The 25,136-nt window shown below is 36.4% G+C and overlaps 1 protein-coding gene across 1 annotated transcript; it reads right to left on the reverse strand.

Annotated features, from left to right (window-relative positions):
- Window positions 1-428: 428 nt before the first annotated feature.
- LOC139133907 (uncharacterized) lies at window positions 429-24,360 on the reverse strand. The gene is made up of 4 exons (XM_070700688.1): window positions 22,539-24,360; window positions 6,117-6,345; window positions 5,219-5,389; window positions 429-4,630 (listed from the first exon to the last, which is right to left on the reverse strand). Exons 1-4 carry the CDS (start codon window positions 23,994-23,996, stop codon window positions 4,110-4,112), a joined length of 2,379 nt encoding a protein of 792 aa, XP_070556789.1. The 5' UTR covers window positions 23,997-24,360; the 3' UTR covers window positions 429-4,109.
- Between the last annotated feature and the right edge of the window lie 776 nt (window positions 24,361-25,136).

Consider the following 25,136-nt stretch of genomic DNA (forward strand, 5'->3'; position numbering starts at 1 on the left):
GTTATACAATACCTAGGGTCTATTTTTAACCTTGCACTTCTGCACGAATCTCACAAAATCGATAGAAACTCTTTTCAGTCAGAGAAATTCGCATTTTGATGTCCCACAGTACTTTCATGTTCAAAGATCAAAGTGGCATCCTTTTGAATTGAGATAGGGAGTATAGAGATGTTCTAAATGCAAAGCTAAGTGTAGTGGCCTTGCTTCTTGTTGACTCCCTAGAATAGTATCAATTGGTGCGACAACACACCTTTGGAATGTGTCTGCTAAAAATGTGAGATTGCGTCTTGAGACCATTTTTTTATGATCAAGGGTTAGACTGTTAACTTGAAAAAAGCGTTTGTAAAATATTGTTACAAACAGACGACGCCACTTAAATTTTAACATACTTACATCCAGACACAACATCTACAATGAGAACACATGAATGTGTAAAACAAATTGGAAAATCCTTATTTTATTTCCCCTTACAAACTACATCACACACTTGGTTGTCATGGGTACAAAAAATTCCAAAGCACAACACGAAAGTACAGAGAGAATCCAACACATAAAGTCAGAGCCACTGGTGTATTCCCAAATAGAATAATTCACTTCTTTTTAACAACAAAAGGAATAAAAACAAAAAATATGTAAAACATGCATTTGTAAAACGGGATGTATCCGTAATACATGCAAAGTTTGCAAAAGACTTTGAAATCTACATTCTTTGATTCAGTTTATTAAACTCTACTTATTACATTGAGACATTTCTTCAACGTTTCCTTTAAAACTTATTTTATCATTTTCAAAGACGACCCCTAACAAAGTTCTGTAGCCAGTCATTCGCATAGTTGTACAAAATGGCATATTGAGGAAAAACCCAGTTGTAACAGTTGCTATGGGAACAGCCCAATGATGATAATATTGGGAGGAAATATACACTGAGTAGCAGAAGGCTGAGTGAAATAAAACAAAAGTGAGTTAAACTGTCACATCAGGTAGTCAAGATCCAATCCGTATGAATGTGATAAAATAATCCAGTACTAATAATTTCAAATTTGACATTTCCAGAAGTTCATAGAAAATATTCCATAATATTTCTCTGATCCTTCTCTATATACACAAAATTGCCTATAATCATCTTCAATAATAGTAACTGCTGCATTAATTTGAAAGCATATTATTTCTTATAATACTAATTTCATGGCTTTCACTTTTATTCCCCCTAAAAGAGCTGCTAAAAAGATAATCTTTTCCACAAATTTTGAAACATCTTTCACACCAATGCTTATGTGAATACTTTTTTCAAACAAGCAGCATGAATGCATAATTACTACAAGTTTTGTGCTGCAGATTTTTACACTTCTGACCGACCCCTCCAAATGTCTAATGGTCTGGTCCTAAAATGAAACCCCCTCCTAATATCTAATGGTCCAATGCTAAATCAGAACCACCCCCTCTAATATCGAATGGTCAACCCCCAAATTGGACCAATTCACTTTAAAAAGTAACTGATATGTGGAAATAAGCACATTTCTTCAACAATGTACAAACAAGAAAATATCTCCAGATACAGAACATTGCTAGAGTTTATCAACACGCTTAAGCCTCCTAACAAAATACTATCATACACAAAATATATACATTCAAACCCCTGTACAATAGATACTAAAGAATGAAAGATATCATTTGAAATGCTTTTCCCAATTAATTTTTGGCTCCACCTTTTCAAAACAATGGGGACAGTTGGTAAATGTAATTTATTTTAGGTATTTCAAGTGTATAATATGTACATAGAACGCACTGATGCTATCATTTGAGTTTGCATAATGTTTGGACGGGTGCTGTGAAATCTTCCCCATTATTACCAAAGAGATTGAAATTTGAAAATATGGACACTTTTGGACAGGCTAAGTGAGAAAAATCACTTTTCAAAATCACCAAATAAATCTTTCTGTCTCTTTCATATAAAATTGTAATGCCAAAATTACGTCATCTTCATAATTTTCAAACTTAAACTAACATGAGTGCATTGTCAACTGAAAATCTGAAGCTGTTATTATGGAAATATTGGTAAATTAAAACCACCTTCCCAGTTGTAATGGAACTAAAAATTTGTAATCTGTCATCCTTCCTCATTCATATGGACTTAAAAATGTAAACTTAATTTTCCAATTCTTTGAAAAAAAAGGACGGCAAACTGGTGTCTTTGGACGGACTGGCATTCAGAAACACTGGCATTGAAAATGAAAAACAATTCTTTTATGTTATGTGACATATTGTAAGAAATATACATTACAAGATAAAGATTTGCAAATGATACAAAATAATGTACCAACAATTTATGCCTAAAATTTTTTTGGTTACTGTACAAATTGAAAACTTTCCAAAGCAGTCAAAAATTAGTTGCTAAAACTGATGACTCAGTTTTTAGAAACTTTTCATTCAGTGGAATTGAGTATCTGCTGTGCCCCTGGCCCTTAATATTTCATCAAAAATTACACGTTGCTATTGATGTAATAACTTCATGTAATAACTTTTTGTGACAAAATTAACAGAATCTGAGGGAAACCCTTACACACAGCCAGATTCACTTTCATGGTTTAATTCATTCATTCATGTTCAGAGATATAGCTCACAAAATTACCACCAAACACCCCTAATATCTCTGTGTTCAACATTCCAGTTGTCTGTAGATAGCTGACATATTACTGATGCATGATCATCCTTTAAACTCTTGCATTATAGTTTCACCCTACTTCTTCCAGGGGTTGATTGGACTCAACCATTTGAAAGTAGGTGTGATGAGCTCAATTTTTTTCAGGTAATGGAATGAGCTGTACATAATACTCACGTGGATACTTGCCATATAAATTAATTTTGAGTTCTCAAAGAAGGGATGGACGGACGAGGAAAATTTCTACTATATGCTTATGACAACCAATAAACAGACTTTCTCCCACAAGATTAACAAGAACGAGTACGCTAATCCATCTGAAAATGTATGAGACCCTAGGAAGAACACCCATGAACACAAGGTTGATACAGCACCATGACTGAATTTTTTCAAGTGACAACACAACTCAAACCTGATGAGTAATACCTTCAGTGTTTTCACAAACCTGCCATCTTGGAAAGTACAGATGTGGCTGTTCCCCTTTAACCCTTGAGTGCTGTAACTTTTCCCACCAAAAGAGCAATATATTGCCAATTTTTATGAATTTTTCTCTAATTTTCTTCATACTTTTGGACAAATGGACATCACATTTCATTTGCATCAGTTTTTTATCAAAATTTTTCACAAAATTGACTGGGGTAAATTATATAAAAGCGACAAAGATTGACTTTGGCGCTCAAAGGTTTAAGGCCAAAGCAAGGGTCTCAAAAAATTTTTTACCACGAATATTTAGCAATCACTGCTGATTTCAATGGTGTCAATTCTATGTGTCAACAAGCATATGTTAGGCTGGGCTATGAAAGGTATGGCCCTGTGAAATAATGCTGTTTGACAATCACAACATGACAAGGTGACTGTGAAAACTGCCTAAGATATTCCACTGAATTGCAATTGCCTGAGAAATCATGTCAGAATGCTATGTGGTACACTAATCTGTTGAGTTTAAAATTACAGATTTCAAGTTGGATCTGAATGACACTCGTTGGCTGCATAGAACTCGCACTCTTTGTGACCAGACTTGAATTCATGGTTAAGCAAAATTCACTGCACCGTTGTGGTGTATCAGTGCACAAGAAACTCCTACATTTGTGAAGTTAAAATATGTTTCACAGCCGTTTTCAGCTCAGACAGATCTATGAATTCAGGTTGAACGACAGTAGAACAATTACAGAAAACTGGTTTGGGTTTGTTTATCACTTGGAACCATTGCTATTAGAGTCAAAACACAGAAATATGAAATATAATGCTGTGTTATGCCATAGAAAGTAGACAAACCTTTCCCTACAGTCTATGGTTATGCATAGAATGAATAATTGGCTGTGAGCCAAGTGACAAAATAGAAGGATATAATCCAGTTACTCTTTGATGAGATTACACTGTCTGTAAGTTTGGTAACTATGCTGTTACTCTGATGGTTACCATGGCATTACCATGGTGACAAGGAACACACTCACACCATGGACGGTTTCTCATTTAAATGTTTCCTTATTCTCTCCAACACTTGATGAAAGTTCTGTTTGTATAGTTTGTCATTACTCAGGTCTATTTGTACAGTCCTTGCCAGCATCTTTTTGATACTGGGCTGTGCCGTGTCTGGCGGCCATGCCACGAACCGCAGCAAGATGGGCACAATCGGTTTGTTGAGGTGATCTGCCAGTGTCAAGTCCTTTATGCAGTTATCTGATTGGATATACCGTGGCGTGATGCAGCATAGTACTACTGCAGCCGATTTCATATTCCGTTGTATCGTTAACTGCAGCGTCTCCGTTGCTGATTCGTTGTGAGCCGCAGCAGATCCCCTGGCACTGACACCGCTATGGCCTCTCTGTGCCATGGTAGGGCTGATGTCTGCCCAACAGGGAAGACCGTTGGCTTCAAGTACTCTTCTGATCTCCTGTACTTTAGTCTGCATGTCCCACTGGTAGCTGATGAACACTTTGGGTTCCACGACTTGTTCATTGAAAGACAACGCTGAAAGAACAGAATATTAATGCACAGGGGTAACTATACTATGTACACATAAAGAGAAGTCAGTGATCAAATCTATATTTTTTTTAATAAACTTGCATTCCAAGATTTCAAAGTAGCTCAAACTATTTTACCTTATTACTGTTGTAGCCTAGCACCTTTTGACAATTTTTTTCATTTATTTATAAACTAATTGAAATTTGTTGGTCTACTTAATAAAAAGCATGATGAAATATCAGGTATTTGGCTTGTCAACACAGTCTCTATGTGTGTTTTAATTTAAATGTCATTGATATAAACTACTTTATTGCAAATAAAGGATTAATCAAAGTCACAAACATTTATTTTTCAATTCTGATATCTGATCAGCAAACAACACGATGACCTGCTGACGCTGCTATCGTTTGTAATGGTTTCAGTGACGACAGAAAAATGTGCCATTTGTGCACAAATGATCATTTGATGAGTGTCAACGGGTACCGTGTCCTTTGCTACTGGAAATTAAATCCCGATTTAATGAATTCAGTAAACTCACATAGACGCATTATTTATCATTGTTATCTAATAACAGATCATGAGACACTGACGTACCTGCCGATGCCGCTAACACTTGTAACGGTTTCAGTCCATCGGCCATTCTGTTGAGGTATGCCTGTTCTAGCACAACACCAGGCACTTTACGAAGCGGTTTGATTTGATGTTCCAACACATCCATGCTCTCTGTGTACATCTTGGTTTCAAAGTCAACTGCTGGACATTCACCTGGAATAAATTAGAAAGATGGAATGTTGACATTCATCATAAAATTATAAATTCACTTTAAATTACGAACATAAGAATTCCTTATAATTTCGAATATTTGCAGTTTTTTTGTCTTGCAATGTTACAGCTGTACAAACTAAATGTATAAAAATTTATGGTAATTTATTTTTCAGGTTTTCTTGTCCGATTCCTTGAGATTCTTGTTTCTGAAATGTGAGTTTGATAAGGCAGTTCCGCCAGGCAATTTATTGTTTGCATGATTCAACAACTGAGTAAGTATAATACAATCATCAGAACAATTAACGCTTTGAGTGCCAAAGTCAATTTTTATCGCCTTTATGAAATATAACCAAGATAACATTTTACATGTCCACATTTCCAGGTTTAAGATTTAAAAAAAATTGATCAAAACCTGTAGACTATGAAAAGTACTGTCCATTTGAACCAAAATTATCAAAAGAATTACAGAAAAAATCATAAAAAGTGGTAAAATGTTGCACAAAAATTTGGGTGGGAAAAATTACAGCACTCAAAGGGTTAATAGAAGAAATATTGTCACATACTATACCATGACTAGATTTTGATCCTTCTATCCCTATTTCTAAGCTTTTTTTAGTAAATCCTCATGATTGTTAGTAACAGAACTTAACTAAACTGAGATTGTTAAAGTGTAAAACAAAATTTAAATTTATCCAGAAAATGAGACAGGGATTGAAGATATCTTTACCTAGAACAGCTTTAATAGAAGGTCTGAGTTTTGGCCACACATTCTTGAACATTGCTGTGACTATCGTCTTGCCCAGCCAATCAGCAAACAGCACCTCATGGAAGACGAATGGTGATGAAGCAGCGGCTTCTGTCATGACAACAACAATGTGCTTAGCTGTTGCTACGTGGGGACCATTGACTTGCAGAAACTCGTCTTTTGATTGGCCAAGCTTCTCATGTGACAAAACCTGCAATGAATCAAAGGATTATCAAACTGTAATAAATTTCTTTTTTCGGCCTATCAAGAATAAATTAATATTCAAGTTATTTTCATTCCAAGGTAATTGTCACATTTTTTGAAAGATTCTAAAACAACCACCTGTTGATTCTAAAGAGAAAAATACACTTTTTTGCCATTTTTGTCCGCTATTCTTATCATGTGAGTGAAAGTTATGTGTTTGTAACATTGTGCAAACTGATCCTAAATCAGTGAGCAGCTGATTTTTGTATCTAGTCAAGTTTTGCAGACAGGTGAAACGATTATCGACTTTGATGATTTCAGGAAAACTGTGGAAATTCCGTCCATGAAACATACATGTGTGTGATTTAGTTCAAACAGTATGAAAGCTGTCCCAAGGTCTAAGAAATTGATGCCGAAGAATATAAAAATATTAAGACTTTAAAAATTTCAACTTCTGACAAAATGTGATGCAGATTTTCCTTCTGCAGAGCAAACTGTTGAGAAATTTATCTGAACAAAAGAAAGGTGTTCAGACATGTACGGTACATGTACTTTTTAATACTGGCTCTAGGGCAGATCATGTGTTGTTTTTTACTATATTTTCAGACATTTGTCCAAAATGACATTAATTGACTGATATTCCATAAAAAGTTCCACACTTTGTTGAAATTTGACAGATTTTGTCACGGTCCCTCCACAAAGTGTGGATTGACAGATTTTGTACAAATTGATCAAACAGCCCCATTGGCAGACATTATTTCCTCTATTCTTTCAAAGTACAATACTGATTCTATTCTGTAAAAGTACATGTAAAATACAACAGCTTCAATCGATGAACCATAAAAATATTTTCATGAATCTTACACGGAACAATTTTCTCAAAGTCATGTTTCTGTCATTTGGACAATGTCACACGTTTCTACCAATGCCACAATGGCGGCTCTTCCATTCACACAGCCAAGAACAATTGATATTTGCACAGGGCACTTGCGTGAAATCCAAATAAGTCTGTTTTAATACGCAGCGTCTGCTATTCTGTCTTTGTTTACTTTATTGATTGGCAAATACCTGAACAGTAAAACAGCCATCGATCAACGAAAACACAATTGCTACTTTGTACTTTGTTTATGGTGTTTGGCATCGTACTCCTTCAGTAAAATATTCCCTAACATTCACTTTGCAAGATTGTTGTTACGAAAAAAAACAAGTCAAGAATACTCTGAAAGACTCAAGTAGAAGGCGCAATTGTTTGTATCAAAATGTACAAAGGCAGCATTTGTCAGATATGAGGCAAGTCATACACCTATGAAGTGCCTGTCTGTTCACTTGCATGTTATAGAGACACCCACAGAGTTCTGGTGTTTGTGATCCGTCTCTGCCAAGACCAGAACATCAGCTATTATGTTTTTCTAGCAAATTTTAATCTACTGGATCACCCACTTGAAGGCACAATATTCTGTAACAATTACATGTGTCACTATTAATTAAAGCAAGTAGCTTCCTTTCGCTTTACGTGACATGCACAGAACTTGAGGCTTGAGTCTGTTTGGGAAACACTCTAACATTTGGCAAAACTAATCTTGTATGAAATTTGAGTGAACACAGAGGATAGTTGAGAAATTGTACCAAGTTTAACTTACTGTGACTTTTGTACTTTTCTTATACTTTCTCTGTCCACCACAACCTATGAAAGGGCAACTAAAGTACACCGATCATTCAAATGCAATAATAGTAGAAAGTGATTCACTGCACACAATCATCCACAAAATCTAAAATGCCATATTTCTATGTGTATTAATTAAGAAAGTCGCAACTCTTACTATCATTATACAGCAAGTATTTCAGCTGCCAAGAAATAGGTTTAGCCAGACCTCACTGAAAACAAGCGACCTAGCAGCCGATATAGCTCCGCTGTGTTTATGTAGAGAATAACTATTTTTGACACATGTTGATGAAGAAGGTGGAAATCTTTGATAGCTCGATGCAGTGGCCAGAAAAAAGTGGCTAAAATAAGCTGCAAAAATACGCAATTGAAGATTTCATCATACTTTGAATATATCACATAGGATCATCCCTAAGAACATGTCAACCAAAGCTATCTGATGAGTAGTTTTTGAGAATAAATTTTTTGACCAAAAATGGCAACAATTGCCCCAAAAGTAAAAATTGCAGATTTCATCATAATTTCAAAAGATCAAATTTAGTTCATCTATAGAAACCTGTATACCAAATTTCAAAGCTGTTAGACAAGTACTTTTTGAGAAACGCATTTTTTGACCAAAAATAGGAAAAATTGCCCCAAAAATTCAAAATTGCAGATTTCATCATTATTTCAATAAATATCATTTAGTTCATCTATGGAAACCTGTATACCAAATTTCAAAGCTATCAGATGAGTAGTTTTGAATATACACATTTTTTGACCAAAAATGGCAAAAATTGCCCCAAAAATACAAAATTACAGATTTCATCAGAAATTCAATAATTATCATTTAGTTCATCTGTAGGAACCTGTACACCAAATTTCAAAGCTATCGGATGAATAGTTTTGGAAATACACATTTTTTGACCAAAAATGGCAAAAATTACCCCAATTACAAAATTGTAGATTTCATCAGAAATTCAATAATTATCATTTAGTTCATCTGTAGGAACCTGTACACCAAATTTCAAAGCTATCAGATGAATAGTTTTGGAAATACACATTTTTGACCAAAATGGCAAAAATTACCCCAAAATTACAAAATTGTAGATTTCATCATAATTTCAATAACTATCATTTAGTTAATCTGTAGGAACCTGTATACCAAATTTCAAAGCTATCGGATGAGTAGTTTTGGAAATACACATTTTTTGACCAAAAATGGCAAAAATTGCCCCAAAAATACAAAATTACAGATTTCATCAGAAATTCAATACTTATTACTTCGTTCATCGATAGAAAGGCTGTATTCCAAATTTCAAACTATCAGACCAGTACTTTTTGAGAAATAATTTTTTGACCAAAAATGGCAAAAATTGCCTTAAAAATGCAAATTTGCATATTTCTGCACAATTTGAACAAATCTGAAATAGATCATCCCTAGGGACCTATGTCCAAATATCAAAGCTATCTGACTGGCAGTTTTGAAGAAGAAGATTTTTAAAGATTTTTTACCAGAAATGACAAAAATTGCCTTAAAAATACAAATATGCAAATTTCGCCACGATTTGAACAAATCTGACTTAAGTCACCCTAAGCAAACTGCATATCAAATTTCAAAGCAATCGGACAAGCGGTTTCAGAGAAGTAGATTTTTTTACCAAAAACACCAAAAAATGCCCCAAAAACAAATATGCAAATTTCACCACATTTGAACAAACTGAAGTGAGGTCACCTTAAGTGAACTGCATATAAAATTTCAAAGCAATTGGACTTGCGGTTTCAGAGGAGAAGGCAATTGTTGACGGACGACGACGGACGACGGACGACGGACGACGACGACGACGGACGACGACGAAAATCAACCTATTTGATAAGCTCCGCGTCGCTGACAGCGGAGCTAATAAAGTACATGTTAGACTGAAACCTATCCAGACTTTTAACTTAGTTTTTTTTTCTGAAACTAATTTTGAGTGTTTTTTGAAGGGTTTCTTTGGTATTTGTCCACAATTATATGAGGAAACTTTTAGAATATTTCAACAAAAAATTGCCCAATCAAAACCCTTCTGAGTTGTTTTGCACATGAAACATGAAAGTTGCAGGATGTAAGTTGTAAAATCCACCATAATACGGTAGTTCATGTACCCATCAAAGTGCATTGTGAAATCTTATGATCTAGTAATTGTCCTTTACACAGCAATGTTAACTGTCAACTATTTTGCACCAAAGATTACAACTCTTGGAACTTTCATAGTTAATCTCTGTGTGAAACCATATTCCCTCTATCAGTGGTGAAACTAACGTGAAAGTGTACTTAAAACTATATCTACAGTAACTCATAAAGAAATACTTCACAAAACACTTTCTGCTGTAACAATTCCTGTCATTAATTTAACAAAAGGCAATGAATTCAGAATGATCTTTTGCAAGTGCACTGAATGAATAAAATTTAAGTGATCAAATTTGTATCATTATCTCAAGGACAGAAATTTAGCCATCGACATGTACACACTGAAAAATAAGCCTAAACAACAATCTTTTCCACCATTGTGATTTTATTTAAACCAAGAAAAACTCTTTTCACACTTTACTACTTCAGAAAATTGAAAATCTTCTCTTAATTGTTAAATGTATTCCTGTCAGTTGTTTGTTAAGATCCAAATTAATTGACTGACATTGTTGACAGGGGCATCAGAAATGTATTGATGCAGCAACAAGGAGCAGAATGACAAAAAGTAAAACACAATTCTTGTCAAAAGCAGTGAAAAGTTCTTTGTTACAGTTGGTTGACAAGCAGTGTTTAATGAAACCACGGTCCCTCCACAGGGACCGTGATGAAACACTGTGAATAAACATTACATCACAGAGCTGAAACAACCCACATAGATACCAAGCTACTATGTATTTGCTATGACACGACCTTTGACTCCCCGGGTGACCTGTAACCACGGAGTTGACCTGTAGGTCAGACTGTAAGCCAGCCTAATACAAAGGGAACTTCATATTTATTTGGCTGAGTCTATAGCTTTATTCAGTCAATAAACATTACTAGGCAGTATTGCAATGCTCTAACATTTTAATATCTGGATTCAGTGTCAGTCCTGAAGTCATGTACATCAGCTTATACCATTGATGTCACAATGTATACAATCCTATTAATCTTCCTGTACAGAGGCCATACTGGTTAAGAAGATGTATTTCCTGCACAATTATTGAATTTAACACACACTCTTTCCGCATAGGATACATGTATATGCAGCTGTCCGGTTGCATATACCATCACACAATATACATACCAGCATTTTTAGTCTCAGCTTCTTTCTTTTGAGCAAATATAAGTCTTTTATTCTTGACTTTTTTATGACATGAACATACACATATACACATGAACATAACATCATGTGCCTTTCTTTCTTCTCTGATGAAACATACATCATGTATTTAACTCTCATACAATTGCTGCATCCGATGTACAACACTGTGAAGACACACACTTAAAGCTGCTTGCCTATAAAACAGTTTGCAAGCTGCTCCTTGGCATGGGTGGGTGGTTTTCTCTTGTTTCGCTGGGTGTTGAAAGGGCGAGCTGGCAGTTTTTTATCATCATCTAGCAGTGAAATTTATTCTTTTGCCCTGAGGGCAAGATTGAAAAAAGTCTAGACGATGGGCGGGAAGTATGATTTGTTTGTTTGTTTTCAGAGGTTAGCCCATGCATGAGGAGTGCTAAATAGCATGTGAAAAAAGAAAAGTTGGTAACCTGCAGATTTTGTACTGGGTAGAGGGCAGGGAGGAATTTTTTAGTTGGGTATATCAAGGGGAGAAAACTAGTGTGTGCGAAGGCAATTGTGAAAAGTCTTCACTTTTTCCATTTGAAATTAAAATTTGGACTAAAACATGAAGATTTGAACAATTGTGCTAAAAATCTTTGACAATGGTACGACAAAACAACTCTGATTGGGATTTATAAAAATTGGCTTCCCCCGATACATGTACCAGTATAGGCTAAAAATCATGTACCTCTCAATCAGAAGCAAAAAGGTCAACCTGACCAAGAGAGGTGAAAGGTCAAATGTCACAAGATATGTTCCTTCTTGTGCAGGTGTGCTGACAATGAAACAAACGTACACCTGAAAACACTTCTCAAAGATTGACTTGGGAATTGGTATAATCCCTGACATGCCTTGGACACGTCTGCCGTACAATGCCGCCATTCACAACCTGTGTGCTTCAACCAGATTCAAAAGCATTCCTCATATGTATAAGTAATTGATTGTAAAGGATGTTCACCGAGTCCTGATAATGGGCTACTCACTGTACAATAGACTGAGCAAAGAAAGTGTGGTGAAAGAAGAGTCATTGTCAGAGTTTCTGTACAGTTTAAATTCAGACTTGGCTAATAGTGATAGTTGTCAGTACGTCATGGCTTTGACAATCACTTTAGTTTAACCAGCTCACAATGGCTGAAACTCAACCCATAGACACTTAGCATGTACAAATGAGATCATATTACTCTCTCTTTCACCACCATGGATTGGCCCAAACCCATCGTTCTCAATGTTCTTTGTGAACCTGTTTACTGGGAATTTGGGGGTGAGCAGGTAGTAGATGACAAAGAGAACCACACAAACTGACAAAGCTAAAGCATTATTCAATGCCATTACGACTATGCATGTTCATTTTGGTTTGCCAGTTTAACTAAGCGTACGAAATCGAGTTACAATATTCGCAAAACAAATTGGTCAGATTCGTTCTAGATTTACCTCCGCGAAAAAATGTTTCGACCCAGCATTTTAAAATGATTGGCTGGCTGCCCGTGAACAAAGAGTACAGCTGCTAAAACTAAATCACGTTTATAAAGCGATCAATAATACTGCACCCCGTTATCTCTCCGAACATTTCAATTTGACAATGAACTGCCATACGTATAATACCAGATCAAGCTCATATTCTGTTCGTTCACCAGCCTTTGGTTCTCATGGTCAACATTCGTTTCAGATTACAGAGCTAAGTTATGGAATAACATTCCTTTGAGTATTCACAACTCTAGCCATTGTTCTCAAGTTTTTAAAAAGAAGGTCAAATACTATCTGTACACAAAATTGGATGGCTAGGGTACCTGCGCCCTGCTCCATTCGGCGTGTACAGATTGTTGGTTTGGTGGTTCCATTTTTGTTATTTATTTGATATGCGGAGTGACATTGTCTTCATGTGATTTTTGTGTTTTCTTGTGAGGACCACAATGGAAATAAGTTCTTAACTTTTTGTGCAATCCTCGGCAAGTAATATTCAGTGGCGTTTCCTTTAATTGTAACATTGTAATTGTGTTTGGTGTATTTTTATTTGTATTTCTGTGTATTTACTTTAACATTTTGTATTTTATCGTTTTCTGAATATTTGCCTAATAAATTCAAATCAAATCAAATCAACCACATTTCGTGAGGAAGTTTAACAACATTACCTGTAACACCTGAGTCTGTCTTTTCAAACACAAAGACCTGGAGGTAGATTGTTTTATTGGATTAAAACTGCACTTGACAATAAACAGATTACTGTATTGTTATGTAAATAGCAAATGTAAACAAAATAGGCATACACTTTGGAGTGAGAGTTGCTCAGCATATGTTGTTACTCAGTATTTTTTTTTCTTGGTGGTCATCTTGAGGAATATATCTCTTAAAATGTGTACTGTTCTGTTTAGGTTATCTGCATGATATACTGTATGTGCTGACAGATGAATTTTTTCACTGTCGTCCATTGAATAAAAATTTAATTTTGTATTGCATATGTGAGCACAGACAGTGGAAAAGAAGCGAGCACTTCTACAGTCAAAGCCGTGAGTTACAAACCTTTCATTTCAAAAAAAACAAGTGGCCAAATAACAACACAACTCCACACAGAATATACTTTTTCAAGTTGTAAAACTGTTGCCCTCACAAAAGATGGTTTAATTCATCTTGCACAGTCTCTGGTAAGAGACATGTAACAAATTATTGCACTGAAGCTGAAGTACATGCAGCTCTATATACAAGCTAGGCCAGAGTAATTAAATTCTTTGTTTTGCGTCCCCACCCGCCTAGGTTTAAGGTTTTCATGAAAAACACACACTGTGTATTTGAATAGGAAATTTAGGACATTACCGCTTTTCTGAACTAAAATTTTGTTACAATTTTTTATTTGCTGCGATCAAATTACATTGTGTTAATTTTCTTGTGTGTTGTTTTTCAGCCGCTTAGCCGCGTACCTTTTCCCATTTAGAGTGGATGCAAACAAAGAATTTAATTACTTTGGTCCTATTATGCCCTGCAGTAAAGATGTACACAGACCTACATGGCTGGTATCTACGGTGACATGACTACTTTAAAAAATAGCTGATACAGTTCACTGAGGAGTGTAACAACACAGACTGTGATAAGCCATTGTTTTATTTGTCACACAGGAAGACAGACTAATTAAACAGAAGTCTCTGTTTAGATAATATAATACATGTACAAAGTGGTCACCATGGAATTAGATTAAACATAGCTACTTCAACCACCTGTTTGATTCTCAAAGCATGTACCAGTATTTGCTTTCAACTTGTAACCCCTTCTCAGTGTACAGACTCCATCCTGATCCCGTAGAATCAACTTCAAATGAGAGTTCAGACTCGACTGGGTACTTTTATATCTCAAGCTTGTAATGTTGTTCAAGTAAAGACCAGCAAATCTCAGTCTTATAAATGTTTATCTGGATCAATCTCCAATTACTCACTTATCATGTAAACTACGGATCACACACAACTAGGCAGTGAAGCTAAGCTCTACCCCAGTTGCTACAACAGACTAATTTCCGCTATCTCACTCTTCAAGACAGGTTCCTATTGGAGCTGTATCATTTATATTGGAATTTTATTGACAGAGACATTTGCCCTTGTACTGGACAGAGTAAATATCAACAGATTAAGATACTGACAGTGTTCTCTGTTGAGGAGATGCTACATGTAGCTACTGCACTGCAAAGCATATTTTCCATGCAGTTTGGCATTGGAAAGAAAATCTGTGGAATTTTGAAGACCTGTCAAATATCATAAGATAGTCGGTATAAACCAAATATATCCACACTATGATAAACTACTCAGCATGATATAACACACAATTGATCCTGCTATCCCCCATTCCCTTTGTGTAGAATCAACTATACCACTGAGAACAATAGGGGTAAACCATATTTTGGCTACAAAAGGGGTGTATTATACAATAGCGTGACTGAACTGAGGATTTTGTACATGCAAACATACTAGATTTTTCTGTAATCTGAATTCTATATTATACAATTAAAGTATTGTGGTGAAGCATTTTTTACAAGAAAGCACTTTCTAAGCTACTTAGACAAAAAACTAGAGCAAGTAAACATACATTGTACAGCAATATATTTGGCAACATCACTGTATATGTACCTGCACAGCAGCAATTACCTGAGAGTTAAAATTTGTTAATGCTTTGAGTTTCCAACTGACTCTTTCTACCTCAAATACCAGTAACAAAATTAAAGTTGTTGGCTTGTTTAAACAAGCAGTAGTTTTGATAGATTCCAAATGTTTTAAAGTCTACAACTGGAAAGGCCTGGTCACTTTCTAAACAGTCTGTGTTACAAAATACCTACATTAAGGCTGCAGTAAACACAGCTATATAAGATGCAGCTTATTGTTCTAACACAATAACATTTAAAGTCATCCATAGCCGCCATTGGGAAAACCACTAAAAGGAACCATTCGTCTGGATCTGGCTCAGAACAACCGTGAAATTGTGCGAGGTTCTGGAATGTGTTTTGAAATCTCAAATGTTCATTTTTTAAGAAATCGTTTGAACGATTGATTCTACCGCTGAGTTGGACCATAGCACGCATTGCAATTGATGTCAAAGGTAACCATGATTACCGAATTACAAATGTATCTAATGCAGATGTGTTACAATGCCTCTATTAGCAGTGTGGTATTGAGTTACACTACTACACCAGTATGGGGCAATCCATGTGGCCTTTCAGAGATGGTAAGCTTAGAATATAGTTTGTAAACACAAACTAAATTTACCAGCAAAGGGACTCCCATACTTTGGTAAATTTAAATATTTTTGCTTGTAAGTATATAGAAAGAGTATTGGAGTTAGCCTGTTCAATCCAAACATAAACTCACTCCCAGTTCCCTGTAAACAGGTCCACACTCACCATTGATAACAATGGGTTCAGGCCAAACCTGGTACACTGAATTAGTGAACAAATTCTTGTAACCATACAGGCAAACTCAAATACCTACAAAACCATGTCCTCAAGTAAAACATATATTTTTGTAAATATCAAAAAAACAGCAGTACGTTTTAAATTTCTGACATTTACATTTCAATGTTTCAACTTTTACAACAAAACAGCATATTTATTTGAGTAATTCATCATTTGTGGATGATAACATGGTATTCTATGAGTCTAGGATGATCAGTGTATTGGTTCCAAGATGGAAACCACCTGCATGTAGCCTTTATGAAGTCAGTAAATTTTCTCTTAATATTTTAATATGTTTTAATTTTATAAACTGATGCAGTTTGTTGTGTTCTTTGGCCATCTTCAAACTACACACTTATAAACCAATGACAGCACAAGATGAAAGTCCACCATGTCAATAACATTAATCAACAGTCAACGTTAAAAAATAAGGTACTCGTGGAAAGAAGATTTTGCATGCGACAACTTCTATTACCAACTTGCGTCATTTTCAAAAGAATCAATCAAAACCTTTAAGAGGATAAGGTATACCTTGAAGTCACAGACGTCACAAGGCAGTGTAACTTTTAAGACTCAAATTGTGACAAAACATTAAAAGCATCCCAAAGGGGACAAAACCTCCCGTCAAGACTTAAATCTATTCAGTGAATACACTGTACAACATATCCGCAAGGTAAATCAATTCTGCTGACTGCATTCAATTTGAAATTTTCTGAACATTCAACCGTCCTCACTCAAAGCCAACCTTCAAAATTTAATCCTTTTTTCATTCCACTTAGTTTTTACCAAATATCGCCTAATGTCAATGTTTTTTTGATGATCCAAAGTCTGATATCAAAATTTTATGGTAAAAGAAAGCAAGATTTTTAATAGTGTTTCATAAACAATTCTGCTGCTCATATTGACTGCATGCATTTTGAGTCAAAATTCTATTTTTTCACCATGCAAAGAACTGATTGTTTTAGAATCTACAGTAATACAAATCAGAAATCATTTAACACCAGAACAGAACAACAGAAGTGAAGTGAAAAGTAACCTAAAATACATTTTTAAAATGGAAAACATCTATTATAAACAAAGCAATGTACATGTAACTACTTTGACAGAGTTCTACTCTCCTACTATTCTGTGTAGAATATTTGCTGTACGTTTATTGTTCAAATTTCATTTCTGTCTTGAATAAAGGCTTTTCAAAGATGTACATTTGGTACGTGTTCTTGCCCACATTTACAGTCAGAACACAATTCACTTGATATACCTGTCCTGCTACATGTGACATTCAAACATCATATAAATTGTATTTTGTAAAACATGAATTGAAGAAGTGTGAGATTTTTGAAAGAGGTGTTCTCAAAGAAAACTTGCCTACTTTGTTGTTAGCCTGTTCTGATTTTGCCCTAACAAAACAGACTGACAGGGCTACTTTGTACTTGGTTGGAGACGCTGACCAATATGTACTGAATAAATATTAACCTGGATTTGTTATTTGAAATAGCAGCTCTCTGACAGCCCTTGGTCAATTCACTGTATCCATGTTCAAACACGGCAGCAATATTGACCTTGTGAGATCAGAGATAGAAGCAGCTATTGACGCCATCCATAAAACCAATTGTGCAAACATGACAGCCACTTCTGGAAGATCGATTAAAATTACACATCAAAGGCGGACTACCTTCTCCAAGGCAAAATCAGTGATTGGAAATGCCGTACTTCAGCAATGAAAGAAAGTTAATGCAATTTCCTGTGAAGGGAATTACAAAAAGCAAAACATGTTTCTGTTTGTCATGGAAATCAAATTTATTATCAGAAAAAAACTGAATTACGGTTAATTCACTTAAGATACACGGCAGGATTTTTAAAAGCAAGCACTTACACTACCATGGTGATGAAGAAAAGCCAGAAGACTAAATGGACATCCTTTTGCCACAATTCACAAATGTGTTTACTTTCTATTATAAATTTGATAGAGGAGATGATATATTCGATGACTACGTGAAGAGAAATGTCAGAAATGAAAATTTTCATTCAAATAGAGATGTGATCATTTCATCTGTTATTAATTGTCATTTTTTCCACTTTCAATTAATTGATTGAAAATCTTGAGAGAAAAAATTTAGCTCTTGTAAATGTATCATATTAGTTGAAGGAAAAAATGGAATTAGTACTAGTATTAAGAATCCTTCAATTATAAATGATAAAGATGAGCACTTCAATTTTACAGCTTTTCAATTAAAGTAATTACAATGCATCAACCATAAGGGGTTAAAAATTACTGTTTGCATATCATGTCATAAAGCCTAGAAATGTATTTGAAGTTGGTTGCTATATTGGTGTACCGATAAATTGAGTGGAAATGTGTGCCAACTGCAATGTTATGTTATGTGAACAGTAATTTTTTATTGTTGCTATGGAAACAAATACTTTGCTTCCTGGCTGGAAGCCAAGTGACGATAAAAATAACCAAATCAGAGAGAGATCTCTTCAACAGATGTGTAGTTTCAGGATTTCTGTAAGCAATTTTCACTGTCTGTGTATCTGTCACTAAGCTATCCCTGAATGGTTGGAAGATCTGTAACAAATGCTGGCCAGTATACAGTGATCATAGATTGCTACAATAAAACTTATAACGACTTGGGTATCAAAGACACTGAATCCTTTGATATTTAAGACACAATGGCCCTACATGTATACAGTATTACCAGTCATGGTGCATGGTGGCCTGTCAAAGAGTTGTCGTCACTGTTTTGGTCTTTAATGTGATTACAGGCAGAGTTTACAGTAACTTTTAATCATAGACCCTAATCTGCAATACAGGATCTTGGAACAAAAATATGTAATTATTGAGGAATCTTTGTTGATTACACTGAGTGTGGAATAAATCCAGATTCATTTAATAGCTGTTTCAAAATTTGCAATTACAGTAGAGTTAGAATTGATTGGTTAGCGATCAAGAAATTACAACAAATAATTGTAAATAAACTTGCTTGATAGCAGTTGCTTTGACTCAAAATCACTTTTAGTACTTTCTGTATTAATTCCATTGAAAACCTTCCAGCAAGACTTTATTACAGTGCAAGCAAATGAGCAGTTTTCCTGACACACCCCCCCCCCTACTGGACCAAGATTTGCAAGTATCATGGTCTGAGCACACTCAGTCATTCTACTAAGTATGAAATTTACTTTATTTGTTGGAATCAGGTCACCTGGCATTCTCCTCTGAGGCAACTCAGCTTTAGTTGACTTTAAAGAATTGAAATCTGATCACTGTATATACAGTGTGTCTTGGATTTTAATATACAAGGAGGTCCAAATACCAACTCCCCAGGCAGTTACCAGTCAACCAAAACTTACTTCAATCAGAGTGGCAAACACCATACAATGCTTTCTTGTTTCAGCAGTGCTATTTCTATTGCCATTTACTTAAATCATGAAAAGAAAAATTGTGGGAACTTTTTTGTGTGCTGTCGGGCAATATAGGTCACCTCCATTTTTTTCTGTTCAACAAATGCTGGTCATTTCACCCTGCGACATGGCAGGGCTTAGTTTGGGATTATATACCAACATACAGGTCAGGCACGCCTCCATAGACTCACAATCACATACCAGCGGTACAAAGATTCCATTTTGTATTGTGTTCTGACCTATAACACGGCTTTCTGAGGTACACGTATATGTAGTTTGCTTAGGGCATGTCCTCCAGGGACATTGTCCTGAAACAATTCCAGCTTTCTTTTCAAAAGCTGTACCTGTTTCCCTAGCAACCACTTTTGTACACTCATTCCCAAAGGCAATTGAAATGCCCCGATTATCAACTCCTAACTTTTAAAACCCATGTTTCTCAGGTCCAAAATACATTAATGGCTCTTAATCGTGTTTTGTTGCTCTTAAATATGTCAGCTGAATTCTTGTAACCAGGTTTTTGTAAAGGCTGCGGGAAATAGGTATTGTACATGATTAGGCAACTTCATTTGTGTAACATCAGGCCATAGGAAAAAATATTGAACCTTAAGATTTTCTTGGCAACAGAATTTTTTCAAATTGTTTTTTCACGAAACAGAATCTTTCCTGGATAATTTTAGGACTATGATTGCAAGTCTGTATGTAAATGGGATAGACACACATTCTATATATTGGTTTTAAGAAATGTACTCTCTGTGTAATGAAAACCAGATACCACATGGTAAGAACATTGTCACTGATCAAGCATTGTGTAAGTTGATTTCTTGCATCATTTCTAGACTTGTCTCAGGGACTCGGGGCTTATTCATTTCTTAACCCTTTGAGTACAACAGTTTTTTGTGCAAACTTTACCAATGTGTTCTGAATTTTTCTATATTTTGTTTGATAGTTTTTGGACTAAATGGACGTCACTTTTCATAGGCTACAGTTTTTGATAAAAAATTTAGGGAAACTCTAAAAGACAATTGTGTGGGTTATACTTCATAAAAACAACCAACATTGACTTTGGTACTCAAAGGGTTTTAAATTAAATAATAACCAGAAAAAGTTACATGGCGATCACTTTGCTGTTTGGTCCTGAAATCTGATCATTATGTAGTTTGGGTAAGGCCATTTTGTAATTTGTCAGAAATTACAAGGAGGCAAATTTGCCAATGCCACCTGAATCACAGCATCAGTCTGTCTGTGTACACTCATAATTAAAAATTACTAAGTAATTAAAGGACTGTCAAGAGTCTTTGCCAATTTCAGAAAGATATACTGTGTTATAGTAAAACCGACCATATTACAGGAGTATGTGTGTGGCAAATGAGGAACTTTTTAACCAAAGATTTGCTAAGTTTTAAGTTGTAATCATTTGATAATTTTTACAAAAATTGATTTCCAAGGACTTTCAAGGATATTACACATGTTCAGACCTTTCCAAGAGAGATTTGAAATTCCATAATTTTCCAGGACCTTTAAGGCAGCATGAAAACTTTGGAATATGTAGAAACAACCACCTGTTGCTTGCCTTGGGCCATGCCACATTCATTCAATGCTGTTCCATTGTTCTCATACCCACATTTCACACTTCTTTGTATCACCATAGACAGTCTCGCTTCTTTAACTGTCTATGGTATCACTATGGCTACATATGCGTGTATGTATGGTGTTTCCTTGGTAACAGTACACTCTCCTTCCTGATTAATGATGTGTAGCTGTTGTTGTTCTCTGATTGCCGTATCTAAATCTACTGAGACCATACTGATAAAAGATGTACACAGTCACATATTTATATGTAATATCTGATTCGGGGGAAAGAAAAACAGAACAGCAGTCCTGTTGTTAGATCCTTCAATGATGTAAAAACCTTTGAAGAACTTTCTACATGAAACAGATATCCACACATATCGAAAGCTTGACACACTCTATCTTTTGCAGCTGATCAAAAATCTCTGATAATCTGCCTTTTATCATGACTACAGATCAAACCATACAATTCACAACTGCCTGGACAATGCCAATAATAGTGCAAGGCAAAACTATAACATGTACTTAATGATAAGACTGGGCAGATTGTTTTGGTTCATATATCAGAACACTAAGTGGTGTTGAAACCTTTTTAGAAAGTCACTGTTTGCTGTTCACACAGTCTTACCCCTTTCAGACAAACATGCACACCTACTCTTTTCTACACACTCTTGGATGGCCATTTTTTCTGATGGACCTCAGGCCTAAAGCTTGATACTGCCATGGGGATGCCAACTTTGTCAACACCTATTACCTATTATTTTCACGTACATGTATACTATAATGACTTGTGACAATAGCATACCAACCTCATTCAAACTTTTTCGTTGGTACAATCTTCAAAAAGATTTTAGTTTTCAGTCTTTTTACACTCAGTGTTAAAAAATGGATCACCTTTGATTGTATTTAATGACATTTGCGCTTTGAAGGAACAAATGAGAAAAGTGTTTTATCTTATCATATTCTAAAAACTTTGATGTTACAAGCATGTAGAAATTGAATGAATATATAAAAATATCCCGTGGAGTGGAATTAACCGAACTAAAACAGGTGTTCGTGTAAAAGAATTCCGCGCTATTGAAGGTAGAGAACGGAGCTTAACTCACGCTTTGCTCTTTGCAATCTAAACACTGAGTGTAAGGAATGTTTGGTAGCCATTTCCATTCAAGTGACGAATTCTGAACATCAATGAACATAAGTATACTGTACGTAAGTCCTTAAACTAGGGAGATCAAGACAAATCAGAAATTCCTTTCCCACTCTGGTTGTTTACTCTCGCATTTTCAAATGTTGACTGACTCACATCATGCATCAGTTGAAAATAATGTGCTTACCTGCAAGTTCTTCTTTCGCAGATCTTGTTTCAAGTTCTGTGCCAATCTGACGTCTGTCGGGTCATACACCAAGTACACACTGTCTGGTCTCGCTCGTACAGTCCGTGCTCTAAGGTGCCAATTGTCGGGCAGTTTGTGCTCCCTCTCCAGTATTGACAAAATCTGCTGAAGGATTTTCTTTCGCACTACCCTGCTGTCGATGCCCAATACATCCTGCATATCTTGGTCCATGATGGACATCAGAAGAAATCCATCAACCTGGTTTTCTGCGAAGCTCTGCCGATAAAACTCCCGTACACCCATATTATATAGCCATTCCTGCAAGTCATACTGAGTCCACTGACAAATTTTAGCCTTTTTGTATTCCCCTGTGAATTCGCTTGGAGGAATAACTTGCTGGTGTGGAGTGTTCACGTAGGCAAATTGCTCCAGCTTCTCCATCAGGTTGCCAACAACAACAGATGCCTTCTCTGCAGTGCTGCTTTTCGCGTTAGCGCCAGTCAAGTCAACAAGTTCGTGCAAAAAGTCGTTGTACATTCTGGGTATTTCAGTGTAATTGTACAATACAAGGAATATTCTTGGCACGGCGGATCCCGACCCTACCCTTTCCAGAAGGCAACGACCTTCATAGATCGATACTGGACATTGGAAGTAACTTTCTGATAAGAAACAGATAGCCGCTCTACACTTTTCCACCGCTTCCATCCTCTGCGAAAACCACGCTGGACTGTCCGTATTTTTCTCGTCCTTATCAAACCATATATCTTCACTAAGATTGTTTTCCTTCAGCTGTCTAACAGTCTCGCTGACAAACTTTCTCTCTGAGAAACCAGCATCCGGAGAGTACGATATGTAGATGCACTTCTTCATCTTTTTCCCGTGAGTCTTACGCGCAGGTGCAGCTGGCGTTTTTGACTGAATCGTCTTTTCCATTTTCTTTGCTTCTTTCATGACAATTTGCTCAATATTTGCCGCCTGCACGGCATCGATGTGATCAGACTCCGATGGTCCTTTCGTTTTCTTGACAGTTGTGTCACTTTTGTTTTTCTGTACAGGTTCTCCGACTGTGTCCTTAGCCTCATCCATGTCGACCATATCTTCAGTGGGGCCGTTATCTTGTAGACCATTTTCGCGAGTTTCTTCTACGTTTGGGCCATCCTGGCCACCAGTTGCATCCCCTTCGCCCATTTCCCCACCCTTTACTGAGCTTTGATCGTTTTTATCGCCTTCAGCGGGCTGGTTGTCACTGCTAATATTATTTAGCTGCGAGGTTACAACAGGTGCATTAGTTGTTGTACCGTCGAGAGCCGGTTCGTCAGCAGGTTGCTCTTGTGACGTCGCTGTCTCAATATCTGTTTTTGTGTCAAGTTTACTGTTGTCAGCCACCTTACCGTCGTTTGTACTATCTTCTGGTTTCTGACTGTCAGCAACGTCCTGATCTTCGCCAGTTTTGCTCATTTTCAGCGCACAGTTCACGCCGTCCGTTTACCCGCCACCATGTACCAATGCCATACGCCGCATAGCTGTATGCTTAGAAACCAAACACTGCATATTACCTATGAATATTCAATTGCTTATTTTGGCTCGCCTATGAAGAGATTTTACCCCATCCGAATTTGTCAATGAGCAAAGGCACCAGCAATGTAGCTGCTAACTAACGACAGATTACGAAAAAGTGTGCTTTGGAGACATTCAAGACGTTAATCTGTGCCCTCATAATTTTCTGTACTGTTATACTTGGGAAATTTAAAAATAGCACAATTCAGCCAAAATTGTAAACAGGCAGCATCACATCCCGCTTCACGTAGCCGTCACGCTATGCTCTTCTTTCTAGCAAATACACTCCATGTGGGGAATATGCCGGCTTGAAAGTAGATCTCGTTTCTTCCCGCGATCATCACGTTGACAAACAGCGCCGCTCGCGACAGCTATGCCATTCAGAAACAGCCTGGTTCCCTGACCCATTTCCCCGGTAGAGGGCGTGGGGAAATATAGGGTGCGTTTGGGCGTACCGTTCTCGTCAGGAGAACATCCGACGGGGGCGAGCTTCCGATAGCTGTTCTTGTTCTTGACGACCAAACGACACACAGCCTCGCTTTGGCAGAACTTGGTACAAATGTGATTATAGTCACGGCAACAGACAACTTTCACGAAGGAAATCCTGTTCTGCTATATTTTAATCATCGTTCATACATAAGCTTTACCCAAAATATTACGTTGAAGACGTTTTTTGTACATTTGTACAACAGTTTACTCTCAAAAATTTTCGACAACTCTCCAAAAACGAAAAACATCAAATGTTTGGAAAGATCAAACTTGTAATAATAATTCACCTATCTCGACTTGTATCCTGAGACGTTTTTCATACAATAACAACATAGCACTGACATTTTCATTTCGCGCGGCTGGTTTCCGCCATCTTGTTCTCGTCTGCTCCCGGATCAGACCAGGGTTGTGTTCTTCGTTCTCGGAACAAAGATCGGCTATTTCCGGAAATGTAGCGAAGAGAATCGAGCGCGCTCGGCACATCCGAGCACCGTTCTTGTGTCGAGAACAGTGCGCCCAAACGCACCCTATATTTCCCCACGCCCTCTATCG

The sequence above is a fragment of the Ptychodera flava genome, chromosome 5 (genome assembly GCF_041260155.1).
Source record: "Ptychodera flava strain L36383 chromosome 5, AS_Pfla_20210202, whole genome shotgun sequence".
Taxonomy (NCBI): Eukaryota; Metazoa; Hemichordata; class Enteropneusta; family Ptychoderidae; genus Ptychodera; species Ptychodera flava.